This window comes from Macrosteles quadrilineatus, unplaced genomic scaffold (assembly GCF_028750875.1).
Source record: "Macrosteles quadrilineatus isolate MER2022 unplaced genomic scaffold, UCM_ALF_1.0 Scaffold_1__1_contigs__length_201487025, whole genome shotgun sequence".
Lineage (NCBI taxonomy): Eukaryota > Metazoa > Arthropoda > Insecta > Hemiptera > Cicadellidae > Macrosteles > Macrosteles quadrilineatus.
The window spans coordinates 8,769,895-8,784,812 of record NW_026542594.1 but is presented as its reverse complement, the minus strand read 5'-3'; the positions used below and the strand labels follow the sequence as shown (position 1 = coordinate 8,784,812).

The window sequence follows — 14,918 nt, the reverse complement described above, 5'->3', positions numbered from 1 at the left end:
AAATATTGTGATTTCTTAACAATCACAGTTTTTACTACTGGAATTACTATGTTAAACATAAGTGACCACTTAGTTAAACTATGGGAGAGAATTTCTTCATTTACAAACTTGACCTATGTATGTTATCTTTAAACTTCACGATTACGTAAAACACACACCGATCCAGTATATTTATCATATTAAAATATATTTCTTCTATTTCAATACAAACATTAACAATTTTATAAAATAAAAATGAACATAAATTGTAAAATAGTAATCCAGTATGAAAAAATGAATAATAACTGAAGTCGTCATCAACACTTTTTAAATTAACAAAGTCACAACAAATGTAAGTCGCAGAAGAAGTGAAATGTTTTCATTGGCAAGGTTGCCGTTGTATTGGCCATCAACTTTCGCCATTTCCGTCCGCTACTTGGACCTTTTGTCAGTGTAAACGTGGCAAATTGTCTCTCTTTGAGACTCAAACTTTAATGTTGATGAACAATTTAGCTTTCTGTTTTTAAAACTGAGGGTTTATTTGCATATTCGAAGCTGATACAGGTATGTTAAATTTCACCGTAGTTCGATTTATTATTTTACTTAGTAAGACCAACAAACAGTTATTATCAGAGCATATAAAAAATAATGCCATCCAATCAGATGCGTATGGCTTATAGTATTACATGTATGGAATTATACAATAAATACTAATTGTAGGCCCACTGGGGGTGTTCTTGACACAAAGATAAACGAACACTAATTTTATAAGTCTATCAACATATAAAGTTGGAAAAAATATATTTTATCAAGATTAATTTGCAAAATAGATGTAATTAAAGTTTGTAAAATAAATTTACTATTTGTCCCATTTTTAAAATATTTTTAATATAATAACCGTAAACACAGCAATGGATACAATGTTCACTGTAAAAAAGATGAATCCAATGTCTTAGTAAACCAATTAATTGCTTCCATTACAAACACAAGAAGTTTTATCTTAGACGACAGCATGACTGTTGTCTTCTAAAACCAACTTTACAGCATAACAAAAATTGTTTACAAGAAAATGTAACCGATCAGCCTCGTATACTCTCTGTTACTTCACGACCGAGTATGGCGCGTGGGTTCACCAAAGGGATCACTTGATGAAGGATGTTGTGCTTGCGCAACAGTGTTCCCGTTGAAAATCACGATAATGAAGTGTGAATATGTAGTTATTTTGTAAAAGCAAAGTATCCAAAGACTTGCAGAGCAATAAATTAGAAGAATTTGAATTTTGAAGCTAAACAATATTTTGTAATAATGATCTTTTTGTAAATAAACCATCATTCCATACAATTTTATACCAAGTTTTATAAGTATAGATATTAAATAGTGTTTGAGGAATAAATTTAAAACACAAACAAACCTGATATCTCACTAACAATGCATTTTTAGAAAACATACTTTTCTTGGTTTACGTTTTTTGACCCAATAAACATATTCACACACCCTGGACACCCTGGATAAACGGGCATTTGAAATCTTTGTAAGTCGTTCTAAAACTTAGGCTCCCAAGGACAATTGTCAACTAATTGTTTACAATTGCTGTTACCAATAAAAATATTGTATATATTATATGCGTGAAAATCGTTCTTTCAAATACCGCAGTGGATTCTTTAGACACAGATCGTCTAAGCTCATTCAAAAGTCAGGATGTCCTTGAATGAAATCGCGAAGGCATTGCGGCGTCGTGGTTTATAGAAATCGAAACGGTACCGAGACTGGATCTCTTTGGAATACCAAGCGACGGTATCCGGCCACTTTCGTGATTGGTGGGGTGTCGTATATAGCGGTCACCCTAGCCATCAGCTGACAGTGGTGGCCGCTCAGCTGTGAATTAGTGACAATACGATCAGCTGATCAACAGTCATGTTGAACTTCAAACTATGGATGACTGGTGCTGCTCTACTAGTGGTTGCCGCCGCTGCATACGCCCAGGTCGACCAGATACTTCCCGTACCTCACCAGGTGATCTTTGTCACAATTTTAAAATATGTGTGAAAACGTAATATTAAAGAAAATCGGGTATTAGTACCTGAAAATTAAGACTCTAGCCAACTAGATGTAAAATACAAAATGTAATAAGAATTCCGAACAATTATATGTATATTTCTAAATATTGATACCGGCAAATATCTTGTTAACATTTTCGAGCCTATAAAAACCTTGAGTGTAAAACTTGTGAGATTTCAATGGTATGTTCCAGGATGTAACTACATGTTGCAAATGGGATAAAAATCTGTAATTTAAAAAGATTTTAAAACGATACGAGGTGTTAACCCGTCCTACGTACGGGAATTCAGTAGTCAGTTAAAACCGTGTACAATTCAGATCAGCTAGTTTACACATATAAAAACAAAGTTTCTTGCAGTTTTAATGTGAAAAATCGTCTAAACAAATGTTGTGTGACCAAATATGTTTTTATTCCATCATAGGCCTATACGATATGCATTTTAAATCCGATAATTTAGAATAAAACAGCAATTCTGCAATTTTTACGAAGTGAAAAGCGTTGAAGTGAGATTTGCAGCCGATTCGCACAGACGCACACTGATTATATGTAGCCTACAGTAAAGAGATTAGTAGTCAATTTAGAAGTGTATAGACTTAGTCAACGATACCACCTTCCATAGCATACCTGCCTCTTTTATAATTATTATCACCAAAATACAACTACTATACACAATTTCCAGTAGGTCTGAATAGAAACGACCTAAAATAAAACTATAATATCCAATAAAATTCACAGTACACATAAATCGTCACACCTATCCTTTATATCAATTTCACTGCATTAATTGCTAAATAAATAAGTGTAAACAAAGAAAATTAAAAACAATAACAGTTTGTTTTGAAACAGATGTTTGGTTCAAATAACATTCATTTGAAAAAAAAGAACTCACGATTACTAAAAGAACTGGTCACATGTAGCAGGAATATAAAAAGTAAACACGCTAGTAAAGCTAATGACGTAATTGTCAATGTTTATTATCCATACCGTTATCAGTTCTATCCTTAATAATTGCCCACCCTCATTGAATAAGTGTACATCGTAATTTCCTATATTAGTTAATTTAAACTACAATATATTCATAGTTGAAATAAAAGTGATATTTTCACGTTTGGGGGCGCGCTGATAGGCACCCCCAAACGTAACCTCACTGAACGCGATTTCATAAAAGGATGGTTTGTCTAATCCTTGGTCAATGTTGACGTTGTGTTCAATCTTTGTATAAAACTCGGCTGAGGTTGTGGGGGTAATTTAAAATCGTGATTCCTGATTATTCTTGATCTTCTTTTTATGACATCAATATTTCCGGGCATAATCCAAACAAAGTTAAAGCAGACAAACATTAATTGTAAACAAAAAGCTACCATGAAGAATTAAAACATGTAAACATTGTTATTTTTCTATTCTAGTTAAATAATTTGCATTTATCCTTTTTTATTAAGACTCGTGTACAGAGCCTCGATTTGTACTGTGGTTTAATTAATTTTGGTCTAAACTATTTTAAACTGTGGTCTAATTCTCTACTAATCTTACTTATTTCCTATAATCAATGACAAAATAAGAGTAAATAAAATAACCTCATAGTTCCATAGTTTATATTCAAACAGCTGTTAAGTTAAAACAAATTATATTGATCTAAACAAATCAAAGATTACAAAGATTGCTTTAAAAAAATAATTTAAACATCCTAGTATTTTAATATGTATAATTTAATTAATCTGTCATCCTCTTACAGAAGAATTGAACGTATGTTTTATCTATGATTGAACGTATCAATGGTTTGCATTACACATAGTAGTATGTCTTTACATTTTTATCCAAATGCTGAATTTGTGACACAAAAGCTGAATGTTTACAGCTGTTATGTTAAGCAAATTATTTTATGCCAAAAGCTAGTTAAGAATCTTAGCGTCGGCTGCTAGACCTTTTAAAAATTAAAACTTGATTTCTAAAAAACTGGGACTCTAAACTAAAATTATGGCTTCGACATTCCCTAGTTCTCAAAATTATCTTTCTTTCAACTCAAAAATCATGAAAATCCGTCGAGTGGTTGATTCAGAATCGTGAAATAAAACAAACACTGTTTCGTTTTAATATTATAGATATCGGACTATTACCAATTATTAATTCACGTAACGACATGAAGACCTCATACACAGTGTGTATAAAAAGGTGTGGCATAATTTACTTAGTGGTTTCTTGGCTCAAAGTAAAGAGACAATCTGGAATAAAGCTTTTCCAAAACCGCTTCGTTAACCAGTTATCCACAATTTTGTAATGTTTACTTTATTTTTATTCTTCATTTTTGTGAAACTTGATATTTATGGTGAAGTAGAGGAGTTCCATGATAGAAAAAAGGTTACCTTGATTAAATTTAAAATTGCAAAATGGCGGCTATTATATTTGTAAAATTAAAATTACTACAGAATGGCTGGTTTTACGAAAACATTTCAAGAGTACTTCTATTTAGCATTTTAAATATCAACAACAACTAGTCCAAATAGATCTAAAAATAACGGAAATATCGCGATTTTTCATTGTAGAATGGGGTAGAAGTTAGGTCACCTCGTTAGTTAGGTTTACCTCGTTGTATAAAATTAAAAATCGTGATAGATAATTAAATGCTAAATAGATAAAAGTATCTTCATAAAATCAGCCATTCTACAGTAATTTGATTTAAAAAAATGAAAATGGCCACCATTTTGAAAAATCCAAAGATAAAAATGTTGATGTAAAAATACAAATTGGCGGATATCTTGTTATAGAAGCTTTTTGGGAAACAAATTTTATTCCTGATCTTCTTTTTATTTTGACCCGAGAAATCAGTTACACCCGACCTCTCCCATTAATAAGATTCTTCCAAATAAGATTTTAATTAGTTTAAATAACAAAATCGTGTTAACCTAACTACTCTAAGGTTAGGTTAGCTTAGGTTAAGTTGGATTAGGTTATAATTACTAGTTGTGGTTTCCTGGTCGTTATAATACGTAAGTATCCAATGGAAATTGCTGCGTTCTAGCAAATAGGAAAGAGGCTGTTTCCGTAGATGACACGGTAAGACCTATTACCGGAACTCATTTACTTTTTCAAAAAAGAAAGTAAATGAAGTTCTTTTTTTTGTGAAATAATCAAACTGTCGTAGTGCCACGTAAAATGATTGTGTTCCAGACGCAGTCCTCAGTCCCAGATGACACCGGACGAGCCGCCTCTGGTACTGCCGCGGACCTGCTGCAGAGTATATACTCGACATGTCTGGAGTCTGGGGATCTGTCATGCGCCAAACACAAAGTCCTGGCGTTCCTCAGCACGGCTACCAGTCAGGACAAGATCAGGATCAGCAGAGACCTGAGTATCGTCCGCAGTGACGTAGCTCCTCAGGATGAGGTAAGTGCTCTTCTATCATAGTGGGGATCGGGTATTGTTATATGGACGGATTAAGTAAGACAAGGGTCATAGAAGCTGTTATTATTTCATAACGAAAGCATATTTGTCAATTTATTGTTAAAAATAATTTATATGATGGCTTATCTATTTTTTAAATAAATATTTATCATTACTGATATTTAGTTACATTTGCAGAACTCCTTGAATGTCGAGGACTCCCAGATCGTGGACCCTGAACGTCGCAAGCTCGCCCTGCAGCTGGAGCGAGTGTCTAGGTTCCTGGAGTCCCACGAACTGCGAGTCAGACTTCCCAAGGAGATCATTAGACCTGAACTTCTCTCCTACGTGCCTCACTTCCTGCTGAAGAACCTCCCTCAGGAGATACGCGTACCTCTGGCAGACAACGCAGTCGAAGGTAGTGGAGTATACGTTTCTTAAGCTATGAAAATCTCGTGTGGGAACAAACATATGTTTCCTCATACCAAAAAGCATCTTAAACACTCTCATCATATCTAACTTATCATTAACTCAAGTTACTGATACATTTTCATAATCTGGACCAGCTGTAACAATTGATTTCTTTTAAACAGAATGCAGCGACTAACTGAGTGTGCCACAGTAAAAAATACTCTCTCCCAGCTCTCCACACTTAGAAGTAATGCTACATAAAGCATACTATGATTTACCGTTAGTTGTCCTGTCAGATCGGTATGGCTAAAATATCGGTGTGCGGGAAAGAAAATAGTAGTTGACAGTAATACAGCAATTATTGAATAGTTGTAGATTGAATTCAAATATAAAAAAAAAAAATTCTAATCTCACATTACTTTAGCATGACAATCGGATATCTACTTGGCAATAGATATTCTAGGCCAAATGTGAAAGGCATATTGAAATATTATAATTAAATTACCCATAAAGTTCAACAGCTTGCAGTTGTACAACATTGAGAAACTTTCACAATTTTTTGTAAAAAGTACATACGAGAGACGCTTTTAACGGGAATCTATAATTTTGTAAAATAAACCAGAACCTTATTTAAAAAAAAAATATCATAATACTTATCAAGTTCTAAATAAGTTAAACTGCATATAATTAGATATTGTCTGTGTTTAACATAGCCTAGTATCATCTTTATTGGTTTTAATTGAGCCTAAAAATATACAATACTATAATACGATCATACACAATTTATAACAATACGTACCTTATTTCAAGTAGTAACGTATTTGAATTTTATTTTGTTATTATTATTTTATTTTTAATTTTTTTTTTAGGTAAACAAACGCACTACTAATCAGTTAGACTTACAACGTAGTCTTGAATTAATAAAAACTTGCAAAATTAACGAGAAGACTTGCGTTATGCAGTTTAAGCTTATCATTTTGATGACTCAGTTAAGCCAAAACTTTACTGAGCTAAGCCGAAACTTCCTTAGGGTCTAATTAAATATTTAACAGACATCATTTGTTTGTAAGTACTTGTAATTTATTTTACACTTGTTCTTCGTCCCTAACTCTTCGTAGTTAACAAAGTTCAGAAGTTTGCAGCTCAGACAGTTTTCTTTTAGTTTTCAATTGCCTTTTTCTAACAAGACTTATTGCTCCACTGAATTCCGTTATTCAAGCTTTTAAAACAAGGCCTTTTAAAAATTAGAACTGTACACATTTACAACACTGTAACGATTTTCACGATGGCACCAGGAATTTTAGCTGATTATTTACTATATATTATAAAAAATATTGATAATGTATTAGACATTAAAAATCATTTCAAACAAAGGGTACTATGGTTCATTCTAATTAATTTAAATATATCGATCACATAATTATTGTATAAATTAATATAAATTATTATTCCACTTCCAAATAATGAGCGTGACATATATTATCCACGCATATACATTTAACAAGTTGATGATTTATGGTTGAATAACCTTCTTGAAAAGTAATCCAAGAAGTGATTGGTAAATGTATATGGTAAATGCACCCCCCCCCCCTATATATTTCCCCCTTTCCTAGGGCCTGAACATTTTCTTGCATAAAATTTTATTTTTGTAAGGTCGGAAATTGTGTTTTTAACAGTTTTTCCTAATCAAAATGGTACACAAGATCGGATTTGAAATTAGTAAAGTATACAAACAATTGTAAAAAAAGTGTTTTTTGGTTTTCTTTTGAGTCTTATGGCTTGAATAAAAAATCTAAAGCCTCTTCCTAATCGGCACATCCAGTCGCGTGTTTTTGATGCATAATATGTGGGGAGTAAGTTTTAAACCAAAATAGCCTCATAGGAACAAACTTTCCTTGTAGCGTATTAAATAACAATCGTAATAACTTGTAGATACATAGTAAAATCGAGGCTAATAAAAACGTACTTTTTATAAAAACTAATAATAGTGTAGAAATAGTTCTAGAAACAGTGTATTTAAGAATTCAACTAACCTATTATCAACCAAACATTTTATGCAGATGGACACCTCTTTTACTTGAATTGTTTCACCTCAATCCCTAGTTGTAAAATGATAGAAAATAATCCAATCTAACGTAAAATAATAAAAAATTAGATCTAAAACTACATGGGAACATAGAGAGAAAGATTGGGAGATTTGAGAAAGCTCTAGCTTTGTTAAATCTTACAGTATTCACATTTGGGGACGTTTAGTTGCAGAGCCAAGTAGATTACCGTTAAAAATTCAAACTAAAAAAAAAACACTAAATATTTTTTTCAATACTTTGTACATAATTTAGAGTAAAGTGAGAGTTGTTTTGCAGGTCGCAGCCGCGGAGGTATGCTGCGGAAGGTAATCATCCCCTTCCTACTAGGCATCAAGTTCAAGATCTCAACACTGCTGCCGCTTGCCTTAGCTCTGATCGCCCTCAAGACGTGGAAGGCACTCACCCTCGGCCTCCTGTCCATCGTCCTCTCCGCCGCCATGGTCATCTTCAAGATCACCAAGCCTAAGGTGCTCAACTACGAAGTGGTCCACCTCCCTCACCCCCACCCCGCACCTGTGGTGGAACACTATGAACACCACCACGGCTACGGCAGAGCCCTGGACGCTCAGCCCCTAGCCTACCGTGCCTACTTCAAACAGTGACCGATAAACCCTACCGAACCACACATTTGTATATAGTCGACACTTGAGAGAAATTGTATTTTTTTACTAATTTATTTTTATTTATTCTGTTGTAAATGTGAAATAAAATTTGATGATAATGTGTGCCTTGATTATTGTGAGATTCCTTCATCGTTAATGTTTGTTTATAAGAGGTAATTACTTAGAGAACTTTTTCCCTTAGTCCATCATCACTATTTATTTGTCTAGTCGTTCTTCATTGTTTTGTTTGCATGTCATAATATACCTCTCAAACCGATCAGGTAGGTTACTGATAATTTTAGTTTAGTTTGTTTAACAAAATACTTTATTTTTAGGCCTGAATACGCAGATGTAGTATGTAGGTACACAAACAAAACTTCTATTGTATCATATTGTGCAGTTTTAGAAACTGTTATTACTATCTATCTATATATTAATAGGCAAGCATGTTTCTTTAAAACCCTTTTTCTCAGCTCGTGTGCATCGCAGGGGAAATCTATGCATACTGTTAGAAAGATATTTGCCTGTAGATGTGCAGAATCCCTTTATAAATTAAAGTAGGCTAAAAAAAAGCACAAAAAACGAATTTGAAAACTTCAAAAAGTTTACATGGAACAACTGGGTTGCCATGATGGTGACGAAATAACAACCAAATGTAAACAGAAAATCAAAACAAATGGAAGAAATCCCAATCACATGTTTTATTTACAGTGTGGGGAGAAAATAGAGAAGTCTGTACATTAATTATTTTTGGTCGAGTTTCGACCACAGGACGACCACTAGTTATCATTAATATTTGCTCGGCCCGTGCTTCGCAACGGGGTAAAAAGACACCAGAAAATAATTTAGGCCTCTAAACCTGCTGTAAAAACACAGTTACACACACCATTACAAATTATACAGGCAAATCTCAAACGTACTTATAGCTTATTTTTATGAAAATCTCGTATCGTGTATTGTGTGGGAAGAATCAAAATCAGAAAAAAACAAAATCAAAACTAATAACTTTATATTTATCATCAGTAAACATCAGTAATGAGAATCAAAAGACAAACTCAGGTAAACAGTAAACAAACAAACTATAAATAAAACTATTTTAACACCTGATGCATCTTCATTATTCTAAATTTAATTAACTTTAATTGGGGAAGTTTAACATCAAGACCTTTCAATCAAGCATGCGGTTGATAGGTGTGCTTACGTTTTTACTGGAAATTTCGTAATCCTTATTGCCTTATTAGATTTATATGCACATTATTAATTTTACTACATTGCTTCAGTATAAATTCAATGATCTTATGTGTCTCTTTATAATTTTTTATAAGAACTCTTAATCAAATTACAAACTGGTATCATTAGTTGACAAGCTATAGTTATTTGTGCAACTAGTGAGAAAAGTGAGCAATTGACGCACTCGAGAGAAATCCTTACTCACGAGCCGTAGGCGAGTGAGGAATGGTTTCTCGAGTGAGGCAATTGTACTTTGAACTCGAGTTGCACATTATACTTTTCATACAGTTACCATAAAACAAATAAATTGGTGAAGAAACATAACCTATTTTTACACAGAAGTGAACTTTTAATATAACATTTAATGTGAAGTGACAAATACAACAGTACAACAGCTGACCAGCTGTTTACAGCCAGTGCTGCCAACGTATTTCGCGCGCATACGACGTTGCCTGCATGTTACGCGCTCACTATTTCGTGCCTTCACGTTGCAAATCTGGAGTGAGACAAAGTAATTAGAGTGAGACAATGTTAACATTGTCTCACTGATGAGCGAATTGGCCACTTTGCTTTCTCAAATCAGTGAGAGAACATGTACATTGTTAGGTAACTGTAAGAAAAAACATTTTTCATAATACTGCTGCAAAAACAGCCGTTTTCAATGCATGCATTGCGGTTATAAAGTAGCATTTTTATCCTCTAGGGAGTAAAATCAGCTGTTCTAAAAAGTTGTAAATTTCGATCGTGGCTATCGTATCGATCAAAATTTTTTATCGATTGATTTATTATGTAAGGTGTTAGCCTATTGTTGTTGATCCCTCGACTTATCGATAGTATAATGTATAATGTACTGTAACACAATCGTAATAGACGAAATGATTGAATCACTTACTAAAAAGCTGTTTATTTGCATTAGCAGAATTGAAAACAAGCTGGAAGTAGTTTTGAGAGGTTATTTTTACATAAAAATTATTTCGTTTTCTAGCTTAGTTTGTTAATTAATATGACGAATACAATATGACGAAATATGTAGTTCACCGCACGGGAATAAAGTGTCGTGTTAACCCTCGCTCATTTTCCGACCTCGGCTTCTCCTCGATCGTAAAACTTGACCACGGGCCAAAAAGAGTCGCTTTAAGCCCTAGTGATGAAATATACTATTATCCTATCTTTTAAAGGATACAAAAATGTTCTCATGGATAGAGAGCTCCACGGTCATATCGTGTAGAGATTGTATTCCGGCGACAATCACGTCAAAATCAATAATCCACTTCGGTTTACTTACGTGCTAGCCTCCATGATTAGTCGCACACCTGTTTAAGTGATGCACTGTTTACTAATTTGTCAACTATGTTAGTAAATGTATCATTTTACCTCACAATTGTAAAACCAATTCATTGTCAATAAACAATTTTTCATCCACCTTCTCAAAGCAGTATATTTATCAATATGGTAACTGAAGTAAGATACAGTACTACCAATGAATGCATTTTAAATCTGCATCGTAATTATTAATTTATATTATACCCATATAAATAGTATAGTTTATAATAGTAACAGTTTATAACAGTAACAGTAGTTTCATCGAAACTCGCATTTTAAGTTCTCCTAGTCTAATTATATGTCAATAAGTAATAACTACATTGAAATCAATCCAAATATTCCTCGGTTTGACGCTGAATTGTAGAAAATGTGATTTAATTACTGTTTACTAACGCTGTGATTGTTTAATTGAACCTTCCGTGGTAGAACATGAGAACAAACTTCAATAATTAGTTTTAGCGTGCCGCTTAGTTAGGGATAGTGTTTAAAAAAATCGATGTGTAGCCTTTAGTTAAACCAATATTTTTACCTACATTCAATCAAATCGGTCGATTCTTTCACGGACAACTATTATGCCTACTTAAACTAATAAGCACAAAAGAAAAACTACGGAACTAATCCAAATCCGGCTCATGATTGTAAAATAAATAAAAAATATTTTATTTAATTTAAAATAAAAAAATCCATAATCTACTGTTTGGTCCATCGTTCAAGGAGCTCAGGGATTTTTAAGGGGGTTTAAAATCAATGCTTGCAAAGTAATTCCTGGATAATTGGAAGCAAAGAAATTACGTTATCAAATACAGTATATATTATCCTAAACCAGCTTCATAGAAAGACGCTAAGAAATTTATTTTGTTCATAAATATAATATATTCGTGAACAAAATAAATGAAATAATAAATAAATAATAAATTGAAAATAAATAAACTAATAATAAATTGTATTGATAAATGAATCAATCAAGGTATAAAAGTAATAAACTTAAGTAATTTATAATGCAACAGACAAAAACTCTTGTTCTAAACAAAATGTTACATTCAAATGTAGTTAGCCTGAATAAACTTTTCCTCCTTATAAGAAGGTAAGAATACGTAATTTGTTGCAAGTTCAAACAGTTGAACTAGAGCGAAAAGCGTCAAGTAACTAAGAAGGAAACTTTTGAAATCAAATATCTGCTTCACTTTATGACAACGTTTGTTAGTTTGGTTCATTGCTGTTGAAGTTTTCCTGTTCTAGTCTGACAGGGGATATTGCTACATACGTGGTAAGGTCTGCTTGTTCATTTATCCCTTTGAAACTTGGATACTGATTTATTTTCAATTGATAATAAAAGATTATTTATATAATTGCCATTTACTTGTAGCAACAAATAACAATTGAATTGAATACAGGGCTTAAACAGTGTATTAAGAAAAGAAAATGAGATATTCCAAGAGTCCTCTTCTTCGTAGAACCTCAGTATAAATGGGCTCCAACTCCAGAGTCATGGCATAATTACTTAGCTGAAAGACATTGGTAGTTGGTAGTTGTGTAACGGTTAAATATTGAGTGTAGGACCGTTGCCGTTCGCAATTCAAATAGCGCGGGGTTGTAGTTCACCGAGCGGCCACGCACTGCACCAGCGTCGCGACCCCTATATAAGCAGCACGGGACGACAAGGGCTAATGACTTACTTGAGCGCTGGGCGAATAGCTAGCAACATCTCTCCCTGGTAAGTGGAGTGGAGTATACATCGCGAAACCTTAGGTCGAGGGCGGAATAGCCCGGTAATAACCAGTGGTGGAATAACCCTGGAAGCGTCGAATACTAGGGTTAGGCTGAGGGCGGAATAGCTCTCGGACCGCGAGACGATAGGTCGAGGGCGGAATAGCCCGGTAAATACACCAGTGGTGAAATAACCCTGGTAGCGTCGAAACCTAGGTGTTAGGCCGAGGGCGGAATAGCTCTCGGATCCGCGCATATCCGTCGCGAAGCCGTAGGTCGAGGCCAGTGGTGAAATAACTCTGGTGTCGTCGAATAGTAGGTGTTAGGCTGAGGGCGACAATCGAATCGGTTAATTGTAAGTATAATTGGTTTTAATTCTAAGAGTGAAACACGGTAAATCCATTAATTATAAGTTTTCATTTTATTTTCGAAGTTAATATTTTAGTTTTATTTTGACCAGTGTTTCACTTACGGAATTAACGCCAAATTACTAATTTGTTTAAATTAGGGCCTAACCCGGGCAGTGATGAATGTGTCATTCACTGAAAGCTGATGCTTTAACGACCATATCTGAGCCCATATTTTAAAACTTAACTATTATTATTACTACTAACCCTGGACTAACTCAATTAGTTTAGCTATCCGAGGCCGACAGTACAATTTTGTCCCAGGACGAAATTGCACCGTCACAGTTGGAAAAAAAAAATTAAATATAGACTGTCAGCCGTGCTGTTGCTACCATTGAGAGTACCAAGTAGAGACCATTCCATTACCATGGGCATACCATAGGCATATAAACATTCAATCCTTCAAACACAAACTTTGTTTTCATTTTATTTTTATACTATGTGGTGGGCAAAGTAATACGGCCATGACAGTTAGTCACAAATTATTAATTTTAATTAAATATCGTCACTAAAGTAAAAATGTATTTTGATTATATGTTTTAGAAGATTTCTGCTAATATATTTGTCATAAAGTGTATGTTTAATCTATAGTAGTGCGTAGGCCGTAACTACATAGCGCTCCCAGCGGTGTGCGCCAGAACCTATGGTAACCGCTGTACAGCTGATGGTCTATATTTATTACTTTCTCCCCCTATACCATAGTATATGGAGAAAGTATTGTTTTCGTCAAAATTTTCGAGTTTGAGTTTTGAGTGGATATATTCGTTTTGGGTCCCCCTGGACCCAAAAAAGTGGTTTTCGAAGTGATGTCTGTGTGTGTGTGTGTGTGTGTGTGTGTGTGTGTGTGTGTGTGTGTGTCTGTGTGTCTGGATGTGTACAGAGCTAGAGACTACACCTGTGGTCCGATTTCGATGAAATTTGGTATGTAGGTTCTAATCCATGGTATCTCCAGGTGTTTTTTTCATTTTTTTGAAATTTTGATTTTTAATGGGGATTTTCCCATAAAAACCCATAAAAAACAGGAAAAATCGGATTTTCTCAAAAATGGCCCGAACGATTTTGATAAAAATTTAGTATGTTGTAGCCCTTTAAATTCTGAACAAAATGGTACAAATCCCATTTCTGTAAAAATTACGGTTCAAAAGTTATGGTAAATTATGTTATTTTCCCATAAAAACCCACAAAATAACGAAAAATAGGGTTTTAGACAAAGATCCGGTTTTGATTTAACATAGTATGTTATGGTCCTTACAATTTTGATAGTTTTTTTTTCACTTTTTAGAAATTTTTATTTTTAATGGGGATTTTCCCATAAAACCCCATAAAAAAACGGAAAAATAGGATTTTCCCAAAAATGGCCCGAACGATTTTGATAAAAATTTAGTATGTTATAGTCCTTTATATTCTGAACAAAATGGTACAAATCCCATTTCTGTAAAAATTACGATTCAAAAGTTATTGTAAATTATGTTATTTTCCCATAAAAACCCCATAAAATAACGGAAAATCAGATTTCCCCAAAATTGGCCCGAACGATTTTGATAACAATTTAGTATGTTATAGTCCTTTAAATTCTGAAGAAAATTGTACAAATCCCATTTCCGTATATTACTCTCACCGCTTACACATGATAAAGGTTGTTGACAAACTTATGGGAGAAAGTATGTGTCAGAATGCTGATACCGTTTATTTTTTTTAGTCTATGGTCAGACCTAGGAGGATTAAACCAGACCCA

The 14,918-nt window shown here is 33.8% G+C and overlaps 1 protein-coding gene across 1 annotated transcript; it reads left to right on the top strand.

The window, feature by feature from the left end:
* The first annotated feature begins 1,814 nt into the window (after positions 1-1,814).
* LOC128983108 (uncharacterized) lies at positions 1,815-8,592 on the top strand. Its single transcript, XM_054402270.1, has 4 exons — positions 1,815-1,992; positions 5,204-5,419; positions 5,615-5,834; positions 8,191-8,592. The coding sequence occupies exons 1-4, from the start codon at positions 1,894-1,896 to the stop codon at positions 8,514-8,516; spliced, it is 861 nt and encodes a 286-aa protein (XP_054258245.1). The 5' UTR covers positions 1,815-1,893; the 3' UTR covers positions 8,517-8,592.
* Positions 8,593-14,918: the final 6,326 nt, after the last annotated feature.

What these genes read in the sequence shown, in the direction of transcription:
- LOC128983108 (XM_054402270.1), top strand. Translation starts at nt 1,894, where the DNA reads ATGTTGAACTTCAAACTATGGATGACTGGTGCTGCTCTACTAGTGGTT. An exon ending in TACTTCCCGTACCTCACCAG is followed by an intron (nt 1,993 to 5,203) that starts GTGATCTTTGTC and finishes ATTGTGTTCCAG; the next exon opens with ACGCAGTCCTCAGTCCCAGA. An exon ending in GGCAGACAACGCAGTCGAAG is followed by an intron (nt 5,835 to 8,190) that starts GTAGTGGAGTAT and finishes GTTGTTTTGCAG; the next exon opens with GTCGCAGCCGCGGAGGTATG.